This window comes from Eschrichtius robustus, chromosome 6 (assembly GCF_028021215.1).
Source record: "Eschrichtius robustus isolate mEscRob2 chromosome 6, mEscRob2.pri, whole genome shotgun sequence".
NCBI lineage: Eukaryota > Metazoa > Chordata > Mammalia > Artiodactyla > Eschrichtiidae > Eschrichtius > Eschrichtius robustus.
In genome coordinates, this window is record NC_090829.1 from 51,053,850 (window position 1) to 51,078,483 (window position 24,634).

A 24,634-nucleotide genomic window follows, 5' to 3' on the forward strand; every position below is an offset into this window, starting at 1 on the left:
GTCACAAAGCATGGAGCTGATCTCCCTGTGCTATGCGGTTGCTTCCCACTAGCTATCTATTTTACATCTGGTAGTGTATATATGTCCATGCCACTCTCTCACTTCGTCCCAGCTTCTGATTCACTTTGTTATACAGCAGAAACTAACACACCATTGTAAAACAATTATACTCCAATAAAGATGTTAAAAAAACCAAAAAGATACATGTACCCCTATGTTGATAGCAGCACTGTTCACAATAGCCAAAACATGGAAACAACCTAAATGTCCATCAACAGATGAATGGATAAAGACATGGTATATATATACAATGGAATACTACTCAGTCATAAAAAAGAACAAAATAAGGCCATTTGCAGCAACATGGATGCAACATGAGATTATCATACAAAGTGAAGTAAGTCAGAAAGAGAAAGACAAATATCATGATATCACTTATATGTGGAACCTAAAATAAGGCACAAAGGCACCTATCTACAAAACAGAAACAGACTCCTAGACGTAGAGAACAGACTTGTGGTTGCCAAGGGTGGGGGGAGAGGGATGGACTGGGAGTTTGGGGGTGGTAGATGCAAACTATTACATTTAGAATGGATAAACAATAAGGTTCTACTGTATAGCACAGGGAACTATATTCCATAACCTGTGATAAACCATAATGGAAAAGAATATGTACATATGTATAACTGAGTCTCTTTGCTGTAGGGATTGGCACAGCATTGTAAATCAACTATACTTCAATAGAAAAAATTTAAGAAAAAAAAAAAGAAATGAACAAACAAAACAAAAACGAACACATAGTTACAGAGAACAGATTGGTGGTTACCACAGCGGAAAGGGGGCACAAAAAGGGGAAAAGGGATCAATTGTATGGTGATGGATGGAAACAAGACTTCTGGTGGTGAGCATGCTGTAGGGTATACAGAAGTTGAATTATAATGTTGTACACATGAAACACGTTATAAACCAATGTTACCTCAAATAATTGAAAAAAAGGTCCATTCACCTGTGAAATGACTATCAGGTTTTCCCCAAGGTTGTCCTGTGATCTACACAGAGACCACAGGGTGTCTCACTGTCTACTGGACAATCTGAACACCCACAGTTCCTACATCCCATTTACCTCCAACCTTAAGGTCTCAACTTGCAGCTGTAATTCACGACAACAATGTCACCTGACATTGCAGCTATGGATGGGACAGTAAACACAAATTATGTTTGATTATCGCCTAACAGAATGGAAAAGAGGAGGGCTTCTTGGAGAAGGGGACAAGTTCCACCACTCTACTTAAATACTGCTTTGAATTTATTAGCAAATTTCTAGTTTATGGTACAAAGTATCAAGCCACAAATCAAATTTCTATGAAACACTGCAACAGGCTACAGAAACACCATAAAGTAGCTACCAACATCCCATTTGGTTCTCTCTTATTGAAAAGAAGCTCTAATAATTAAACTTTGAGCAATGTAGAAATGAGTAAATATGATTATTTTTAATCAGAAAAAGATGACCCCCCAAAACAAACTCATATCTTGGTTCCTTTTAACATGAAAAGCTCTCAGAATATATATACTTCGCCAAAAATCTAAACTACAACCAAAATAGAAATCTGTTTTCTAATAAGAAGAGAAGTTCAAAAGAATATAGAAAATGGTTTAAACATTTTTTACAAATAGGCCATCAGATATGACGGATGAGTTCATTACAAAGATTCTCACTTGGATGTCTTCTAATTTTAAACTCAAGTAATGTTTTTAAGTTTTCCCTTTGGATTATATAAATCACAAGCCCAAAGCCATGAGAGAATTCTCCATCAGTCTCAGGGTGAGATGTTAGGCAGGCTTCGAAACGTAATGAAGAAGTAAGAAGTCATACCTTGAAATCATATGTGGCATCTGGGTTTTCGTCACAGGCAATAACTTCTGGAGCCATCCAGTAGGGCGTCCCGATGAAGGTATTCCTCCTGCCCACTGTTCGATCGAGCTGGGCACTGACTCCAAAGTCCACTAGTTAAGGGAAGACAAATGAATAAAGTCTGTGATCTAAGGTCTTACACAGTGATAAAATGAATGTGTATTTTTTTTTTTTACTGTGGTAAAATATACATAACATAAAATTTACTATTTTAACCACTTTATAGTGGACAGTTTTGTGGTATTAAGTACATTCACATTGTTGTGCAACCATAAGCACCATCCTACTACAGAACTTTTTCATCTTCCTCAACTGAAACTCTGTAGCCATTAAACATTAACTTCTCTTTCTCCTCCCCTCCCCACCCCGCCGGCCCCGGCCCCGGGAAAGCACCATTCTACTTTATGTCTCTATGGATCTGACTACTACAGATACATCATATAAGTGGAATCATACAGTATTAGTCTTTTGGAGACTAGCTTATTTCACCTAACATAATATCCTCAAGGTTAATGCATGTTGCAGCATGTATCAGAATTTCCTTCCTTTTTAAGACCAAATAATAGTCTGTTGTATGTAGGTGCCACATTTTGTTTATCCATTCATCTGTTGATGGACACTCAGGTTGCTTCTTCCTTTTCACTATTGTGAATGTATATATTTTAAAAAAATTTTTATTTTATATTGGAGTATAGTTGATTTACAGTGTTGTGTTAGTTTTAGGTGTACAGCAAAGTGATTCAGTTATACATATACATGTATCTATTCTTTTTCAGATTCTTTTCCCATATAGGTTATTACAGAGTACTGAGTAGAGTTCCTTGTGCTATACAGTAGGTCCTTGCTGATTATCTATTTTATATGTAGTAGTGTGTGTATGTTAATCCCAACCTCCTAATTTATCCCTCCCCCCGACCTTTCCCCTTTGATAACCATAAGTTTTTTTCTATGTCTGTGAGTCTGTTTCTGTTTTGCAAATAAGTTCATTTGTATCATGGTTTTAGATTCCACATATAAGTGATATCATACGATATTTGTCCTTCTCTGTCTGACTTAGTTAGTATGATAATCTCTAGTGAATGTATACTTTTAAACTGCATGTATAAATGGATAAAGTGTACCAATGAGAAAAGCACAGGGGGTTATATCTGGTTACATCAGGGCTCCATGGGCGGCCAAAAAGAGGTGTTAAATAAAAGGCAAGCTTGGGCCATAAAGGATAGTATTTAGAGGATGCAAAGAAAGTAGTTAACAGCTAAGTTTCTGGAGTCAGACTGCCTAAATTTGCCTCTCATTTCTGACACTTATTAGTGATGCAACCTAGGGCTACTAGATCAACCTCTTTGAGCTTCATTTTCCGAATCCATGAAATGATGATGATGAGATTCGTATGGTATTGCTCTGATGTTTAAGTGAAATCATCTACATAAAAGCATTTTGTACAGGACCTGGCATATAATATTCTCTCAACAAGTAACTGTTAATTAGTGATGAGTGACTATTCTGAGGATAGCTTATGTAGTCAGTACATATATAACTGCTTTCCCTACCTAATGTATGCTTTTGTTTTAACAGGGAATATTCATGAGATGAATTTTAACTAAGAAATTTTAACTAAGAAATTTTAACTAAGAAAAAAACGGAAATTGTATATTTTAACAAAAAGGCAAGAGCAAGTGTTTGGGATATAACCATTGGAGACATTTAAATCTCTTTGAAAATAAACAATCATATGGACAGTGATTCTCTTGTAGAAGACAAATTGCATATCCTATAGGGTATCTGTCAATCTAGGCTCTTACTCATATACATCAAGTAGTCAAATGCGTGTGGGGATTCTCTACCTTATCTGGATAATCCCAGACTTATTGTGGGAAGGGTTAATAGACCAGAGAAAAGGGTTCCCTCACTGATAACTCCGGCAGGTGGAAGTGGGATAATTAGTATGCATGTGAAGTAGAATATTGGGCATCCATTTTGTACAGGTGCCCTAGATAATAATGAAATTGATGTAAATATAACTTAAAACATATGGGAATATAGCAGGAATTCATTTTTCTAAATAATGAATGTCTAACTGTGGATATTTTCAATTAAAAAAATGTCATCATTGTCTGTTATAGCAGCAACAATATAAACAAACTGTAAGATAGGGGAAACCATTCCAAGGTCAGTCACTTCTAATCTAAAGGGTCTTTGCTTAAAAAACAAACTCAATTGTTTCTACACACCAATTAAGCACATGGATCTGCTTACCATATTGTATACCAACCAATTCACTCCTCAAAGTGCTTTTAGAAAATGTTTTTTTAAATAGTCAAAGAAACATTTTCCTTTCCATTCTAGGTACAATGACCTCCAAATCCACAGTGACAAATTTATTCATTATTTAAAAAGAAAAAACAGCTGAAACAATCCTATCATTTCCTGCAATTCCTAGGCTCACTGGATTCTGTTCTTACCTAGTTTAACTTCTGCATTTTCAGTCAGCAAGACATTTTGCCCTTTAATATCTCGATGAATCACTTTATGCTGGTGCAGGTGACTCAGCCCCTGGAATGAAGGAGAGTTGAGAAGGTTAATAGGAATATAAATCCAGATGTAAAAAATTATTTTGAGTATTAATGATCCAAAAAATTTAAACTCACCCAGAGATACTTTCATTATTTTATTTATATCTTTCATGTGGTCATAATTCTAAATGGAGTACAATGTTTGTTTGTTCTAAACTTCAGGCAACGATCAATATAAACTGAAATATACAGGTGGTCATTGCAATGCCTGGTACGGTGTTAAATGAAACACTTGCATATCAGCTTTGATCTCGGGTAACAAGGACCCACACAGGCCATGACACGGTTTCAACACGCACATGTTTCAGCTAACAGTACTGTGAATAGTGAGGACCACCTGTATTTGCCAGTTGGTAACAGTAATATCTACAGAGTCTGTACAGAAATCTGATTTAACTGAAGGCTCCACTTTTTTGTGCAATTTTTGAATTTAAAAGTTAAAAGTTACCCTCCACTTTTTTGTGCAATTTTTGAATTTAAAAGTTAAAAGTTATTACACAATTTGAATTAAACACAATAAAATATTACTCAGACCAGCCAAGAAATTTCCCCTTGGCTTTAGCCAATGTCTCACATTAAAAAAGGAAAACAGCAATTTCGATTTCCTTTTTTAATGTTCATCACTGTCATTTTTCGTGCTTTATATTTGTGACTTTGTGCTCATCATGTGAAATAATTATTCAGTGACATCTCAACCTGATTGTGTTCCATTTCTCCATGAATTACTCTGATTCGGGGGTTTTTTTGTGGTGTGGGTTCTAAAAACTACAGACTTGTTCTAAGGTGGTCTCATGTTTCTCAGATAAACTGTAACCTAAGAGAATCTAAAAGTGGAGTACTGAAGTAAATCATGTTATGTTAACACTTGTTAATTCAAGGTATTGGGTACCCACCAAGTGTGGCTGTTTTTTTCTTTATGATTTTCTGTAGTTTTAATTTCTTCTCCACAATAACAAAACCATGGTATGAAAGATGAAGTTGAAACAAAAAGAAAAAAAAAAAAAACACAACTAGATATCTTGAATCCCCTTTTGTTGAGAAAATTCAGCATGAGAATACGAATGCCCCAAAAGATCCATGTTTGTGTTTAGGAATATCAGTAAACATAAACCATGAGACAGGACAGTTTGAGGCACTAGTTTGGGTCTTATAAAATTACCTTTTTTATCTAGTCGATTTGGCTTGAGGTAGGCATCAAATAGATTAAAATGTATAGTTGTCACAGCATATTACCACTCCATGAATCCTTAAAAGAGGGACTGAATATCCATTTCCTTCTTTTACCATCAAAGTGGTTGGAAGCAGATACCACAGCACGTAAGTGAGCCAAAGGTTGTATTTAATGAGATCATAAAATACATGGAGTTTCTCTGAAACTTCTTGTGGTTAGGGACCTTTGGGTGATCAAATGTCCCTTCCAATGAGTCACTATTTCTCAAATACCAGTATTATCATTTGGGAGAACGCATTGGAAGAAGGAAGAAAACCATGTTTTCACACGTTTTAAAACCAGCTATTGAGAGATACTCATGGGGTGAAACATCCTTCCTGCTTTTAGAACCCTGGAGATCACATGACTGATCCCCAGTAGGGTTACCCAGGAGTGCAGAAAGCCAGAGTAGGCAGAACCAGCCCTGGAGACTCAGTAGATTCTTGGCACCCACAGGGTGGTCTGGATGACTAAATAATCTGTCATGCTTTCCTGAATGAGTAAAATTCTACATCAGAAATCCAAATTAACTTTACACAATGGCACATCAATACTTGGAGATACATGTCAGACTTGAAGGAGTTCAGCAACCATACCTCATTGTTTTTCCCTCAAATTTTGTTTTGTGCTCTGAGAAATCTTTTTGCCTACTCCAAACCATGAAGGTATTATCCTATATTTTCTCTTAAGAGTTTTATTTTTATATCTTTTGTATTTATAACCATAATCCACCTGGAATTAATTTTTAAACATGATATAAAGCAGGTATAAGCTTCATGTTTTTATATGGATATTCAATTGATCAAGCACTATTTACTGATTAAAAGACCCTTTCCCTATGTGTTGCGGCACTGCTTTTGTCATAAATCAGGTGTCCGTATGAAGTGGGTCTGTTCATGGACTCTCCATTCTGTTTCATTGGTCATTGTCTATTCTTGTGACAATACCACTCTGTTTAAATTACTTAGCAGCTTTATAATAAGTCCTGGTAACTGGCAGCATAAATTCTTCAGCTTTGCTCCTCAAAATTGCCTTGGCTATTCTTGGCCTTTTGTATTTCCATACAATGTTTTAAAAAATCAGCTTGTCAAGATCGACAAACGTACCTAGAAGGATTTTGATAGGCAGTTTAATGATGCCAAGGATCAGATTAGGGAGAAATAACATCATTATAATATTGAGCATTCTAATTCATGAAATAGTATATGCACCTCTATTTATTAATGTCTTCTTTAATTTGTCTGTAATATTTTGTAGTTTCCAGTGTAGAAATCACTCACATGTTTCTGTACATTTATTTTTAAGTATTTGAATTTTTATGCTAATACAACTGTTATCATTTTAAAATTTCATTTTCTATTTGTTTCTTTTCCTAATGTGGGTTGAATTAAAGGGATAAACATAATTTTTTAATGCCTGCCTTCCTCCCTCCCTCCCTCCCTCCCTCCCTCCTTTCCTTTCTTCCGCAGCACATAATCTGTCTCTCAAAGGCATATCTTGGACACAGCATGCAAACTGTTTTACCTTTTGTCCCCTTATATTAAGAAGGCAGAGTAAATAAATAAATAAATAAATAGCTGCCAAGCAGATCTAGTAAGAATGCTCAGTGGACATATAATAGCCTCCTTATTAGTAGCAAGAGATAATTAAACTAATCTGAACAAACTAAAATATGACCAGTTACCTCCTTCTCCCTGAAGTGAACTCAGCAAATACATGACACTATTGTCTAGACTGTTTGATTGTGGGATTTGTGGGCAAAACTGGGCAAATGGGCACATTCTTGTCCACTGTCTTGACTGGTTTTAGATATCGTCTCAAAGAACTTTTTTAAGGTAAAATCAATTAAACTAGGTTATATGTACTAAAATGGCTAAAGTCACACAAGCCTTAAATTAGTTATAAACTTTCACAAATGGAAAACTCAAATGAGTGATCAAAATATCCCTAAACAATCCATTTCCTAAGTGGGACACTATCTCTGTGATCTAAAATCAGATTTCCAATTGGAAATCCCATAGGAAATGAATCCCAAGTTAAGAGAAATCACCCAATTAACCCTCCAAATGAGAGTGCACACGCCTATTCAGAATGGCTCTCACTTCCATTACAGCAGACCACAACACACTACCACTGCCATCATCACTGTCAGAATAAAGCTCTAAGGAGGTTTCCAACATGTTTACAAATTAGTGGAAGGTCAGCGCAAAGTTCACCACCTCCCAAGGTACCCCGTGTTGTCACTTACTCGTAAGATCTCCCTGCAGATGTATGCGATCCACTCTTCCTTCAACGTGTTACCTTTCGTGTTCTTGATCAGGTCAGTGACGGAGCCAGCACCACAAAACTCCATCACCAACTGGCAAAGGAAGCACACACGCCATTATTATAATTACACTTCACGGCTTCCAATGAGTTAAGAAAGCATAAGGTGTCCCACCTGGCTGCTTTGGAATGCCATTCCTGCAAAGAAAAAGTGACCATAAAACGATACATAGAACATACATTTTTATCTTAATTTTTTCCCAAAATGAAAGAAAGGAAAGATTATTTTTAATTTTCCAACCTGAAAATTATAGCTGGAAAACTAGGAAACTCTTCATATTCTAAGTATTTGTTTTAAATGAGGGCAGTTAGGTGGTACAGATGTAGTTGAGAATATCCCTGTGTTTTTATCCAACGGTCAAACTCTTCTTTCCTATAAAAGTAGCATCATTCCCCTGTCTGAGAGAGCTGTGGTTGTCTAGGCAATCCCAAGTCAGAACAATTCAGTGCACACTGTTTATGTTATTGGCTTGTAAGTGGCCCCGTAAGCCGTCAGAGTGAGGACTATCTGCTTTTAATTAACTTCAGCAAAGGTTCCCAGGAGGCTGGACATATCAAATAAATTCAATAAACAATAAGCCCTAATTTAGCACTTTTCATCCCCAAAGCTCCAAGTTCTCCATAAATATAAACTCATTACAGTACTCAGCAACTTTATAAAATAGGCAGAAAATGAACGTCTCCCTTAGTTAAATGGAGAAGTAGAGACTTGAAGAGGAAAAGCTATCCATCTGCTTTTACATTCATTTTCTAGGTTTAGAGAAACACATCCATTTCCATACATTCTCCCTCTTCTTCAAAAAGTCTGCCACAAAAGTCATCTTTTTATGACAGTAATTTAGAATGACTAGCAATCAATCTCTGATTTGACACTAGAAACAGAACTAAAACGGGGCCATAATGAAATCACATTGATGGTTTTGGCTTTGTCCAAACATACATTCCTGACCTCAGCACCATGTCACCAGGTCCTAAAAGATACCCCACCAGGCTGTAAAATCTTTGGGCAGAAATAATGTTCCCTTTTTTTTCTGCATGTCTGGTTGAAACAATAAAAACTCATGAAATGAGCTTCCTGAATGAGTTTCTAATGTCTGTTCTGATTTATCTTCTTATGATTTTACAAAGGGTAATGAAACCCTCCAATCTTCTCCAGAGTACCCGTGGCGACTGATCAGGAGCTTTTGTAAGGAAATTTGAAAATGCCACAACAGACCTCGTTCCAACCCAGTAAGAGTTGTAAAATTACCATATATGAGAGCCAGGAAGCTGTCAAAGACCACAATATCATGTTAGAAAGGACTGAGGAATCAACTTTAAGAGGTCTCACTGGCCAAAGATGGGATAATTTGAGCATCAGTAAGAATAAAAACTGCAATATCTCGAAACACATTAAATATGCTGAACTAAATGCATTACTAAAGACACCCCTTAAAAAGAATATAATTGGCACTGTTTGAAGAAAATGAAGAACCAACTTCTTATATTGAGACTGGTAGATAAAGGGAAAGAATGAAGAATTTACACTGCCTTTCTTATACAAGTTTTACCACAGTGATTAAATAATAAAAGAGGTAAAACTTCTCTTCACAAAAAACAAATATTCCATCTAATAAGTGAAGAAGACACAATAGAATTAGAATATCATTATTTCACAACCTCTAATAAACTAGTGGATTTAGGCACTGATGATCAATGGCTGCTAACATAAAAAAAAAAAAAAAAAAGAAATAACCAGCTATGATTTGCTTCTTGATTAGAATAACACAACATCACTTAAGGAGTAGTCTTGCCAAAAACAAAAAAACTAAACAAAACAAAAACCCAAAACTAAATCTGATCAAGCCTCTACTTCCAGTTACCAATTTACAGGAAATTCAGAGGACTGAGGAACATGTTACATCATGGGGATATAATGGACAAAACCTAGAATAAAAAACTCCACAGGGTAAATGGCCCATTTGCTCCAACAAATATATATCAAGAAGGATAAAGAGAGATGGAGGGGAAATCTGTAGATTTTAAAACATTTAAAAAGATATACCAACAAACTGCAATGGATGCAACTTATCTGGATACTGATTTTTTTTTTAAATGCTGCTATAATTTTTGAGACAATCTACAGTCTAGATATTTGCTGACACTAAGGAAATGTGGCTGACATTTTTTAAGTGTGATAGTAGTACTGTGGATATGTGAAAAAACGTCCTATATTTTAGAGAAACACACTGGAGTACTATGGATAAAACGATATGATGATAGTTTCTTCTACAAATAGTGCTGGGTCAACTGGATATCCACATGTGAAAGAATGATGTTGAACCCTCACCTCACGCCACATACAAAAAATATCTCAAAATGGATCAAAGACCTAACTATAAGAATTACAACTGTAAAACTCTTAGGAGAGAACATGGGGTAAATTTCCCATGGTAAAGACCTTGGACTTGGCAATGGTTTCTTAACTAAGACAGCAAAAGCACAAACAACAAAAGAAAGAGATAAATTGGATTTCATCAACATTAAAAATTGAAGGATACTATCAAGAGAGTGAAAGGAAAACCCATAGAATGGGAAAAATATGTCCAAATCACATATCTAATAAGGGTCTAGTATCCAGATTGTATAAAGAACTCTTACAACTCAACAACAAAAATATAAACAACACAATTTAAAAACAGGCAAAACACTTGAATAGACATTTCTCCAAAGAATATACACAAATATATACAAATAGCTAACAATGTTCCACATCAATAGTCATTAGGAAAATGTGAGTCAAAAGCAGAATGAGATACCACTCCACACCTTCTAGGATGACTATAATTTAAAAAAAAAGAAAAGCAGAAAATAATATGCTGGCAAAATGTGGAGAAATTGGAACCGTCCTACATTGCTGGAGGGAATGTAAACTGAGACAAACTGTTTGATGGTTCCTCAATAAGTTAAAACATAGAAATACCACATGACCTAGCAATTCCACTTCTAGGTATATACCCCCCAAAATTGAAAACAGGTGTTCAGACAAAAACTTGCATATGAATGTTCAAAGCAGCACTGTTCACAATAGACAAAAGGTGGAATTAAACAAACTGTCCACCATCAGATGAATAAATAAAATGTGGTATAGCCATACAATAGAGTATTATCAGCTGTGAAAAGGAATGAAGTACTGATGCATGATACAACATTGGATGAATCTTGAAAACATTATGCTAACTGAAATAAGCCAGAGGAAAAAAGCTAAATATTGTATGAATCCATTTATATGAAATATCCAGAATAGGCAAATACACAGAGACAGAAAGCAGATTAGTGGCTTCCAGGAACTAGGTGGAGGGAAGAATGGGAGTTCCAGCTCAATGGGTACAGAGTTTCCTTTTGGGGTGATGAAAAAGTTCTAGAACTAGACAGAGGTGATGTTTGCACAACATTGTGTACTTAATCCCACTGAATTATACACTTTAAAATTATTAAAATGGTAGATTTCAAGCTATGTGTATTTTACCAGAATTTTTTTTTTTAAAAGATGATGAGATTTGTTTCAAAATAATAGAAGGGAGGAAGTAGATGGCTGTGTAGATGGGGCAGGATTGACTACTGGTTTGATGACTGTTGGGGCTAGTTTTGGGCACATTATACTGTTCTGTCTACTTTTGTGTATTTTGGGGATTCTCTATAAATACAAATTAAAGAAAATCTCAGTTATGTAAATTGTGGTTTAACAGCAGCAGGATGGACCAAAGAAACACCTTTGGGTAGAAAGAAAAGAACATTTTCTCAAGTGAGCAAAACATGTTTGTGCCCCTTCTCCAAATCCTATCTTGAAAAACACAGCGACCAGACCTCCTACAAGTGCATCCATTGCACCTGTATCAGCTGGGGAAAATGTCCCACCATTGAGCTCTATTAGCCACATAATTATAGTTCTCAAGGAAAGCAGTGGAAGCCCAGTGACTCCAGTCTTTCAAAATTAGATTGGACAAAATACTTTCAGATATTCAGTAGGAAACAATCCTGCTCTAGCCAGGCACTAATGTCAGTGGTTTCTATAATTTGCTTCTCCATTCAGCTCCAGCTGAAGGCTGCTAAGTTCTTTTCATCTCACTATGGAACAAAATGATTGTTAAATTATGTAATGGGAATTTTTTTTAAAGAAAAAGAAAGAAAGAAACCAGCCTTTGGTAGCAATCGGTTCCTGCAGCCTCACAGCAACACTGATAATTACTGCCACCACACAGCGGGGGCACTCCCTCACCACAAGTAACCTCATCACATTAATAAACAGAAACAGGGCTCAACATGCCAAGCCCAGCAGTGATAAGTCAATAACTTCACATCTCACAAGCAAGAAATAATGCATCATTAATATTCTTCCTGAAAGAAAGTCCTCAAAGAGTTGACACTGGGGCAACAATGCTTGCTAACATTTACTGAGAAGTTACCACGTGCCAGGCACTGGGCTGAGTGATTTGCACTTATTGTTTCATTAATTCTCCTTCTCCTCAATTCCCTTTTCTTTATTTATTTGGAAATGAAGCTTAGTTATGGTCTGCAGCCTTATCCATGGTATATATACTCATTAAGTAACTAGAGCAGGGTTGAAAGCATCATGCTTTCTCAAGTACTAGCTGTATGACCTTGGGCATGTTCCCTAACTCCGCTGGGCTCAGCACCCCGCCACCATCACTATTAAAACAAAATAAAAGCGTCAGCCTTATATGTGTGATGTGAACACTGTGTTTTACAGAATGGAAAGCTTCTGATAGCCAGAAATCTCAAACTCTATTACTTATCCATTCTTTGGTCTGTTTGCATTTATTAAAAAAAGTTTCCAACTTGTAAGATAGCATTAATAGCTCCCCAAGGTCCGCTTCACTTGGATGGTGAGGAGATGGCTGAAAGAGCACCTATAAAGGGCACGGTGCACATGTGTTTCTAAAACTTCTGTTAATGAAAGAGTACCAAGGACACATGTCTTGTTTTCAAGCTTGTATCATACAGCAAGAAGACACGGCAGTGCATCCTAAAACACTGGATCTTTTTATTTGGAGGGTTGGAAGACGGTGTAAGAGGTTTAAAGAGAATCTTATATTTGAAATCCTCATTCACTATCACCTACATAACTGGGTCAGAAAAATGAAAATACACATGCATGTCACTTGGGAAGAAAGGAAGAAGGTTAAGTTAAAGTGAGGACAGAACTGCGCTCAGGCACGATGGGGGCTGGGCCTGGGCTGGACCTGGAACCTTGTCAAGGTGGAAATACTTAAAAAGCAGCACAGTGTGTAGTGCAATCCAACTGTTAGGGAAAAGGTTGCCTGGATTGTCGAATGTGGGTAGTTGTTTCTATGCAAATTAAAATGGTTAATTTTTTAAAACAAAGAGTTCTAACGTATTTCACAATTTGCATGGTTGTTTACCACATACTTTTGTCTGATGAGCAGGATACTCTCTCTTAGAGGTTGTGGGGTAAGGAGGTACTTATTATGCCCTCCTGTGCTTTCCCCCTCCTTCAGGACGGTATTTAAGAAAAGGGTCTTTGGGAAATTGGGATTGACATATATACACTACTACGTATAAAAGAGATAACTAATGAGAACCTACTGTATAGCACAGGGAACTCTACTCAATGCTCTGTGGTGACCTAAATGGGAAGGAAATCCAAAAAAAAGAGGGGATCTATGTTTATGTATAGGTGATTCACTTTGCTGCACAACAGAAACCAACACAACATTGTAAAGCAGCTATACTCCAATAAAAATTAATTAAAAAAAAAAAAGAAAAGAAAAGAGTCTTTGGCCTCAGCTGATCCCAGAAGCAGTCCCAGAAGCACTATGTGAGTCTTCCCTGAGGTCGCCCCCTAACCGGGAGGGGCATGGGTTTGGAATCAGCAGATGTGGTCACTTCTAACTTGCTTTTTCCAAGCCAGAGTCACCTCTGAAAGAATTTAAAAAGGTTTATTTGCAGAGCCAGCCTAAGAGGCTTAGGATGATTTCTGGGGTCCCTATAGTATTCACTCACTTGCTAGTTAATTGGTTTTAAGTTCCTATAACAAGAAACAAAGCTTTAAGTTATTTTAAGACTGCACGACTAGCCTAGAATATCTTGACAAGAACATATTCCCCCCAAATGTCACTAGTCAGTCACCCACAAGAAAAATGACTACTAACAGATTCCTTCTCTTTTATAGTAAAAGGAGGGGTGGGAGACAGGGGTGAGGAAGAGGAGGGAGCGGGAGGATGAAGGGCAACCTAAGATGAAAGAAGTCTGCACCAAGCAATTGCAGGGGCAATCTAAGAAAAGGAGAGGAAAGATAAACTTCCAAGAATTCACAAGTCTGCAAAGGATCAGCCTATTGACCTTGAAGGTCCAGAAACATCAGCAAGGCACAGGATATTTTTATCATGTGTAGCTGGGAATAGCCAAAGATCCCATCTGCATGATTTATGAAGGTGTTAACAAAACCCAAACTCAGTACTTTGTTACAGAATGCTGCTTCATTTGCCAAAGGTAGTTTAAGTTGCACAATATAAAATGTGTGTATGGAAGTACAAAAACTGATGGGTATACATTTATCATTTCAGTTAACTGATGCAAAGGTAAAGCAAAACTATGGGGAATTTCAAATTTGGAAAAGCAACCTATACTGGCTTTTGCATTCATTTTTATTAATTTTTTTAAATTTTATTTATTTGTTTATTTCTATTTATTTATTTTTGGCTGCATTAGGTCTTCGTTGCTGCATGCGGGCTTTCTCTAGTTGCGGTGAGCAGGGGCTACTCTTCCTTGCCGTGTGCGGGCTTCTCATTGCAGTGGCTTCTCTTGTTGCGGAGCACGGGCTCTAGGTGCGCGGGTTTCAGTAGTTGTGGCACGCGGGCTCTAAAGTGCAGGCTCAGTAGTTGTAGTGCACGGGCTTAGTTGCTCCACGGCATGTGGGATCTTCCCAGACCAGGGATCGAACCCATGTCCCCTGCATTGGCAGACGGATTCTTAACCACTGCGCCCCGGGGGAAGTCCCTTGCATTCATTTTTAAACTAGCATGTGTTTGGGGAAACAAAAAACTCCTTTGGCTTCTGAATTATATTCTTGGACTTGAAAACAGAATGCTTATAACCACAAATTCTAAGTCTTCCAAACATACAAAGATGGGCCCCAAGGATGTGAAGTCTCAGATTTTGTCAATAAAGTTTCTGGATATGAACCACTTTATATGCTGAGAATGACAATCACAGTCTGAATCTACTAAGCCAGCTGGTATTTTTAGCAACAAGAACCCTGCTCAAAAGACAGCTAGAAATGCTCAGTTGTCGCCCATGTCTAAGGAGAGAGCCATCTGAGAATCAGCATGACAGCATTCAAAGAAAGAGAAGTTAGCTGCATCTTGGATTTGGTACCTGTTGTTCCAATTTCTCAGTATGCATGCAAGATCTTCTGGAGGGTATTTCCAGTTAGGGGTAAATCACCACATATCCACTTGAGTCATGGACTCAATCATAGAAACTAACCTTAAAGGCTAGTTTTAGAAGAATTTGGGATGGGGATGGGGGAGCAAGTTTTCAGGAAAGTTAAAAATAGGAAAAGTAGAAGCAACACTGGCTTTAGAGGACTTAGGACTAAGAAACTTGGTAGTTGAGAATTTTGAGAAGTGCAACACAAACAGGAATATTGACTTCAGCTCAAAATTAATCTAGAATAGGAACCAGAGGGTTGTATAGACCATTAGCAGAGTAACTGTAAGCATATATAAAGTCTTCCTTTTGCTAAGGTGAAAAGCAGTTTAAGCACAGTTCAAATGAAATTCCTTGGGATAAAAGAAGAAATCATTTTCACATTCTTGTCACAGAATCACCCGTTAATTCATAAAAATGACTCCATTAAAGCTGAACTCAAGCCCAGTTGCAAAGTATTAAATCAGGTGCAGCTTTAACTCTGTGTTTGTATGTAAGCAACTTACATTCTGTCTCTACGGGTCATGCAATGGGGCAGCTCCAAGACTGGGAGACTGTTTACAATCCCTCCTCCTACTATTTCAGGCACGCTTCTATATTTACCAAATTCAGCCTTTACAAATTTCTACTCACAAATAATAAGATTCAATCACTTCTCCAGACAAGTGACCTAGGCTGTATATATGAAGGAAGAGAATTCTTTAGTAATGAAATTATCAAACACTAATTAATCCCCTCTCCCCTATGAAAGCCTCATTTCTGACGCACAGAACTAAGAAAAGAGTAAATTTCAATGAACTGTTCAGAAGACTCAGATACAGGTGGCTGGATTTTTAATGGTACTATCTGCAGCACTTTACATTTCAATCTTAAGACAACCAAAAATGTTAGTCGGCACGCTTTTTGCCAAACCAAGATGCTACAGCAATGTAAATCCAAACTATAAGAAACTTGGATTTCGGGGGCTATGGCCAACATCACTGCAGATTCTAGAAAGGATCCCCCATTGGTGATTGAAAGACATCTTGGTTCATCCCACTATCTCATTCCCAGATGATCTTACATGGGGCGTGGAAAAGCAATGTCAGTGCATGAAGTGGAGCGTGCATGGAAGACAGCAGGCAGTGACGGGGCTCTTGTGCAATCGGAGTGGGCGCGTGCCCTCTAGACAGCCGAGCTACTGCTCTAACGTGCTGCTGATATTCAGCACTTCAGGCCCAAGAGTTCCAGATCATCTGATTTTTCAAAACCTTTCAAGGAATCCAGACTTTTGTGTGGAACTGCTGTATTTTTTTTCTAACGTTGGCATCGTTAAAGCACCACCACCTTCTGTGGGCCAAACTAAACCCATTTACCTGGGCAGCAATTAGTCTCCGGGTCGCCAGTTTGAAAACTCAGACCTCGTCCAAAGTTATCGTTTTTATAAGAAAGAAACCAATGACGGTGATGCTACCTCTGGTCAAGGTGAGACTCCAGGTCTCCGGACGCCAGGCCAGGTCTCAGCCAGCTGCTAGCATGTTTCCCCTAAATGTACGCAATATAATTTCTTAACGCTTAGCTCTGCAAGTCTTCAAGGATACAGTCTAATAAATGGCTTATTGAGTCATCTCAGTATAATCATCTGCTATGTCACTTGACCAACCTACATTTTGGAAGCTAATCAGAAATGTTTTTCCTTTTATGAGATAGCCTAGCCCCGTGATTGTTGCGGTGGTATCAAAAAAAGGCAGCAAAATACGTGTGATTTCGCTTACTAACTTTAGGAAGTTAACCCATTTAATAGACAGGCCTTCTCACTCCCAGTGTCTGAATGGCACGCAGCAAAGTGGAGAGCTTCTCTTTGCTGAGATGCAGCAGAATGAGATGGCCATGTTGTGTGTCAGGGTTCGCCTTGTTTCTCAGAGATCGGAATCTTTATTGAAAGAGCTCCCTTTTTTGATTTCCGGATCAGGCCCTGAGCAGTTGATAAGGGAGAATTACTTGGCCATTATCAGAAGTAGTTGTATATCCACAAAGAGCTGGTACGAAACAACAGTTTATCTCTACGACAAGACTGATAGAATTCACACAGATTATAATTCAATCAGACACCTGAAACAGCACATATATTGGTTGGTGGCCTATGTGCAAACCTCTGTCCTCCAGCCACAGCAAAAGAAATACCTGGGGAGTAGTTCCTGTCACCTGAAAACTGGGAATAAATGTTAGAGAGTGCTGCCCTTGGTTGCTACAGGCTCTGTCTCTATATAATCCATAATAATATTTTTATATAAATGTAATCCTAACAGAATGCCATTAGCCCAAAGAGTCAACTATCTGTGACCTTTGCAATTATTTGCTAAAACACTCCCAAAAGGTTTAATGTACTTTTCAAAGTATATTTCTTAGACGTAAGAAATGCTGTCTTCCTAGCAGCTAGCAGGTCTTGCTGTCCTCTTTGAAAGCTGGGGAAACTGACAAATGAAGATGAACGGTGAACTCAAAATAAATTTGTGTAAACGCAAAGCTTCAGTCCTATTTGGAACACCAACCTCTGAAACTATTTTTCACAACTCTTGGAACTATTTTTCACAACAAAAAGGAGAAGAATGTAGGGTTCAGGGGCTTGATTCTAGCATGAGGCAGCTTGGGGTTAGCTAATAGACTGGCTTCATCACTCATTAGTTGTGAATCCTTAAGCAAACTTCTTAACTGCTCTGAGGCTAATTTCCTCATCTGTAAAGTGGGGATAATGAGAATATCTAATTTGCAGAGGGGTTGTGAAGATCTAATGAAATAATATGACAATGCAAACAAATACAGTACTTGGCACATGGTAAGTAGGTGATAAATATTACTTGCCATTGTTATTAACACAGAATGGCCCAAATTTAGTGAGTCAGAGGCCTTGGAACAAGTACACACTATTATATTCTATAACCAAGTTCCCATCAATATTGTGATCTGGTGTTAATTTACCAACTACGATGTTTCTGTTCTGCCTTTAATTTTCTAAGTTCCTCCTTAGTTTGCCATCAAATAGAAGAAGAACAACTAGAAAAAGAAATGATACTCTTGTACCCATGAGGCATTTCATAGCTTTGTATTTTTATCCCCAGTGACATAGAAGCTAATGGACCATTTCTAGTGGGGACAGTCAGAAGAGTCCTCTGCATGGGCACAAATCTGACAAAAGGGAGGCTCTCTGTCTACCAAGCAGAATGTGGGGCACATAATTGCTGCATTTTGCCACCAGCATTTGATTGCAGGTGGGGAAAATGGAATGTGAAGGCAGAGCTCCTCCCCACATGGCACAGGTTTGGAAGTGATCACTACTTGTAGACGCCCTTTTGTGAACTTCAGGAAGGGGATCAGCTTGCTGAAACAGTTTCCTCATTGGCCTTTCTGCTCCTCCTCTGGCCCCCATCTGGTCTAGTCTCAACCCAGCAACAGAGGGACCCCTTCACTCTATGGGTCAGAATCCATCCCTTCATCTTCAAAACCCTCCAGTGGCCCCCAGCTCACTCAGAGTAAAAGCTGACATCCTGCCAATGTCCTGTAAGGCCCTGCCTGATCTGGCCCCAGGTCTCATTCCCACATCTTCCAGTCACACTGGCCTCATTGTTATCCCTGGAAAACACCGGGCCTGGAATGCCCTTCCTCGAGTTATCTACAATGGGGCTTCCCCTGGCCACTGCAGCACCTACCTGCAATCCTCATTAGTCTTTCCCTGCTCTTCCAGGCGTTTATCCTCTTCCAGCATGCTGAGTAGCTTTCTGACTTATTATGTTTATTGTTTGTGGTCTGTAGCAAGAATGTAAGCTGCGTGCAAGTTGGGGCTTTTATCACTTTTGTTCATTGATATATCATAAGTGTCAGTAAGAGTGCCTTGCGTCTAGCAAGTGCTTGATATGTATTTGTTGGATGAATGAATGAATGGATGAATAAATGAACACATACTCATGCAGGCTCCTAGCTCCCAGCAACCACAGCCATCTCCATGGGAAGAGCAACTGGCCAGGGTGCGAAATGGTGGGCAGTGGCTTGTTTCCAGAGCATAAAACCTCCTGTTTGTGCCGTGCAGATGCAAACAGGCTTGCTTCTTTCTTCCAGTGCCAGTCTGAAAACGGATTTTGCAGATTTTGCTCATTAAGAAAAAAAAAAATTAAAAAACTCCAAAACTTCCAGTGCCTTTCACAGAACTTCAGGCCAAGCTAAACTGTCACATTTCAAGACGTCTGCATTCTTGTCCTGTGTCCATCCATTAATGAGCTCGGAGGCTCTGAGAAAGACAATTAGCTTCACTGGGATCCAGTAAAATAAATGACAACTAATTTTCCTTCCAGCTTAAAAAAATCTCAGCATTAGGAAAAAGGTGAAAACAAGTCAAGCCCTGCTTGACCACTCCTCTCCTTCCTCAACCAATGATTTGTAATATATATAGCCAAATTTTAATAGTTCAGCCTAATAAGAAAACTATCCTGTCTGGCCCATCTCACAAAAGGAATGATATTAATAGTTATGTGTGACTCATCTGGAAATAGTTGTACTACCTCAGGTGATAAGCCAGAGGTGATTCCAAAGCTGTATTAATGCTTTCTTTTAATCTGGAGCCATAGCTCTGACCAAACCAAAAAATGCTTCTGCAGACAGTATCAAAATAGCTATCATTCTCCTCTTGGCATCTGCTGCAGCTTGAAGCAAGGCAAGGGTCATTGCTAAAATGCTAGATTCCTGGCAATATAAAAGTCCTTTGGGAACACAGAGATATTTAAACTTGTGCCATCTCATCATATCCTGCTGAACATGCAGGCCACAGGGAAACTGAACTCTCACAAGTACCTGTAGCAATTATTGGTTTGAACCAATAATAGTAGTAGTAATCATAATCATAATCATAATAATAGCAACCAAGTTTGTACCCATAATATCACTTTCATTCACAAAACAACTATTTTGTCAGCATCACATGCCCAGCCCCTTCCTAGTGTTGAGGAAGACACTGAGATGCAAAAGACACATTCCTTGTCCTCAGAGCCTGTCTATGTGAGGAGCAAAGGTAGCCCAATGAGAAGCAATTAAAAAAGACATGAAAAAAAGTTTCCAAAATTAAATTACTGAAATTACTACCCAGAAACAAATATCTTCAACATTATTGGCGTACATTATTCTAGACATCCCCGTCATGTTAACATATGTATATATATTTTTTCTTTTTTCTTTCTTTTTTTGACAAAAATGAAAATGTACTATATCTAATCATAGCCTCTAAAAAAGCTTTTAAAAACCCTTACTAGGGCTTCCCTGGTGGCGCAGGGGTTGAGAATCTGCCTGCTAATGCAGGGGACACGGGTTTGAGCCCTGGTCTGGGAAGATCCCACATGCCGCGGAGCAACTAGGCCCGTGAGCCACAACTACTGAGCCTGCGCGTCTGGAGCCTGTGCCCCGCAACAAGAGAGGCCACGATAGTGAGAGGCCCGCGCACCGCGATGAAGAGTGCCGCAACTAGAGAAAGCCCTTGCTTGAGAAAGCCCTTTCCACTTGCCGCAACGAGAGAAAGCCCTCGCAAAGAAACGAAAACCCAACACAGCCAAAAATAAATAAATAAATAAATAAAATTTAAAAAAAAAAAAAAAACCCTTACTATAATTGTTCATGTTCATCCATTTGTAAACATAGATCTACATCATTTTAACTGGCTGAATATTGTCCCTTAATGGATTTACTTAAGTGATTCCCTATTAGTTAGCATCTACATATATTTTTATGTAGTTACCCAAATATTCATTTAGGGTACGTTCCTGTGTGTGAAAATACTGGGTCAAAAGTAAGGCATTTTCTTTGGGAGATTAAATATAGATATAGATACAGATATAGATATATCTGTGTGTGTGTGTGTGTGTGTGTGTTCCAACTGTCCTTGTGTAAAGTTGTACCAACATTCATTTCTACAAGCAGGGGGCGTGAATGTCCATTCTGAGTATATCATTAAAAAAAATCTTTGCCAATCTCCTGGATAAGAAGTGGTATCTAATTCTTGTTTTCTTTTGCATTTATATTGTCAGTAAGATTACACTTTAAAAACATCTTTATTGGTAATTGATATTTATTACTTTGTTAATTGCTGCCTTGTCTTAACTCAATCTTTCTATTAATCATTTCACATACTTTCTTATTGATTTATAAAAACTCTTTATCTCTAAAGGCTACTAAATTCCTTCTCATCATATATTTCTTAAATTAGCTATTTGCATTTTTTACTTTGATTATTGAATTTTTTGTATTTTTTATATTGTAAAGAACTTACATTCAATATTAGATCATGAATCTTTAATGACGGACATCAAAAAGTCTTTAAAATATACCTGAATTCAATACCAGCTTTTTCTAAAATATACCTGAATACAACTATAACCACAGATCTACACACATTTTAAACGTATTCAAATATTTTTTGAATTTTCATTTTTCACAGTAAAATCTTTTAAAAATTGTTATTAGTTTTTCATGTTTCCTTTTGTCCTTTATTTTATATTCATTATTTTATCTTTTACAGCAAAATTGTCTATGGCCAATTAGTTGTGTGGTGAAACTGCCTGCAGCAAAGATGTTTAAGACAAAATACAGGACATGAGTTTACTTCTCTGTAAACCTTAGTTTTGTCATCCAAAAAAATGAAGATAATAATAATGTCTACCTCAAAGAGCTGGAATAAATGATAAGATTCATAAAAAGCAAACAGCATGGTACCTAAAGTATAATAAAAACTCAGTAAAGGTAGTCATCAGTGGGAAAGAAAACAGAGAACCTAACAACTAGCTTTAGGGACGGTCCACATTAAGGGATAGAAGATAGAGAGTTATTCAAGGAAATGGGAGAAAACGTCGAAAACACAATTTATGGATATCATGGAGTAAAGGATTTCAAAGAACAACTGAACTTAGTAACGAGGATAGAGAAATGCACTATTCAGTCCTGGGTGTTTTCTATGTAAGAAAAGCAAATTTGGGGCTTCCCTGGTGGCGCAGTGGTTGAGAATCTGCCTGCCAATGCAGGGGACACGGGTTCGAGCCCTGGTCTGGGAAGATCCCACATGCCGCGGAGCGACTAGGCCCGTGAGCCACAATTGCTGAGCCTGCGTGTCTGGAGCCTGTGCTCCGCAACAAGAGAGGCCGCGATAGTGAGAGGCCCGCGCACCGCGATGAAGAGTGGCCCCCGTTTGCCGCAACTAGAGGAAGCCCTCGCACAGAAACGGAAACGAAGACCCAACACAGCCAAAAAATAAATAAATAAATAAATAAATAATTTAAAAAAAAAAAAAAAAAGAAAAGCAAATTTGGGCAGCACTACATACCCAGAGTTGGTCATCCATGCCTGGTGGGTTCTTTTTGATAAAAGCACCATAGTATGTAGCAATATTCCGGTGATGAGAATATTTCTTCAACATGTTAATTTCTTGTTTGATTTCTTCCTCTTCATCCTATATTAGAACAATAAATATTGTCATGAAAATCCAGTGTCTTTAGTAGGATTCTGTTTTTCATCACCATCTATATCAACTATGCAATAATTTCTTTCTTAAGTTTTTTCTTCTGTGGTAACAAACAAGCATAATTACCATATAACTTGACTTTCTTCCTTGACTACAAAGAAAAAATTTACAAGATAACACATTGGCAGTCCAAGGGGGTCTTCTGTTTGTACAGCAAACCAATATAGCAGGCAACCTGCTAGGAAAAAAAAAATTCCTCATCCTTTCACCTGGAAGAGATTAAGGTAGACAAGCTATTAAGATAAAACTCACTCTAGGCCTCTGGGTACTATGTCCATCAAGTACCTATCACTGATCATACCTGGTATAGGGAAGATTAAGAAAAGTGAAAAGAAAAAAAATACAGGCTCTTCGATTTAAAATTTGTTAGGTTCATTTTCTTTGAAGTCTCCTTTTATTGAAGTCCCTGATGGAAGATGATGAAAGTCAGATGGGAAAGGGAGCAAGGGTAAGTTCCCTCCATCTGAGGATATTCACAAAGCAGGAGTACCCATCTCACCTTCAGGAAAGTACACATGAAAAGAAAGGGGACATGTGGTAGTGCCACGAATGTGAAAAGAAAGAACCCTCCTACCGAGTAAGCCTCCTAATTCAGATTTCACTCATTCCCGGTTTCAATTTGGAGTCCACTAACTTGGGCCTTTTTAAGAGAACCTGACATCACTGGTGAAGAGTGTGTGTGTCCTCCCATAATTTTTTTTAAAAATATTTATTTATTTATTTGGCTGCGCTGGGCCTTAGTTGTGGCACGCGGGATCTAGTTCCCTGATTAGGGATTGAACCCGGGCCCCCTGCACTGGAAGTGTGGAGTCTTAACCACTGGACCACCAGGGAAGTCCCTCATAATTTCACTTTGAAGTGTACACATCAATTGGACTTTTACATAGTATTTTATTCTTGAGGTTGGTGGAAAATATTTCTAGCCCAGGAAAACTGTTTTAGATGCAGCAGTAAGAATCTCTGAGTGTAAGATGTTACATGGCCATTACCTGAAAGACCATTCACGGTGTGTCCCTGTCTGTACCCTCACCTCCTCCAGCTACTTGGTCTCTACGTTGCTGGGCCCTTCTGTGGTCTCCCATGAATGCCTTCTTTCCCCTTCCTCTTCTTCACATAATTTCTACTCATCCTTCCTGACCGAGTTTAATGGACACTCTTGAGGGATGTTTTCCCTAATTCTCTCGGGTAATGTCAAGTCTCCCCACTATATCTTGTCCACCCCCAAACCTGCACACACATTTGTTGGTACTAGAACAGAGGTATGGGTCATACTGTGTCATAATTGCCCTTTTACTTGACTCCCTTCTCCATGGATTGCAAGCTCCCTTCTGCCTTCAGATCTCAGTTCCAGGATCCCTTCCCCAGCAAAGTTCTCTGATCTGCCTGCCTGTGGTTCTAGCCCCAGGGATCGTCACGTGTCTCTTCCTTTGCAGCACCTACCAGAAAGGCAATCCACATTTATCTATATAAACATTTGATTGAAGCCTCTCTTCCCTGTCAATCCATAAAAACTATCAACACAGGGATCCTGCCTGCTTTTGCTCTTTATAAATAACATCCTAGCATCAAGCAAAATGCCTGTGAATAAATATGAATAAAAGAATGAATACCTACAAAAGTTCCAACCA

The 24,634-nt window shown here is 38.2% G+C and overlaps 1 protein-coding gene across 1 annotated transcript in view; it reads right to left on the reverse strand.

The window, feature by feature from the left end:
- The window catches only part of TNIK (TRAF2 and NCK interacting kinase), a 407,404-nt gene that overhangs the window by 125,488 nt on the left and 257,282 nt on the right, over window positions 1-24,634 (reverse strand). Inside the window, 4 exon segments of the mRNA XM_068546242.1 lie at window positions 1,877-2,007; window positions 4,378-4,468; window positions 7,947-8,057; window positions 22,809-22,934. Of these exon segments, the coding sequence (XP_068402343.1) occupies window positions 1,877-2,007; window positions 4,378-4,468; window positions 7,947-8,057; window positions 22,809-22,934 (459 nt within the window).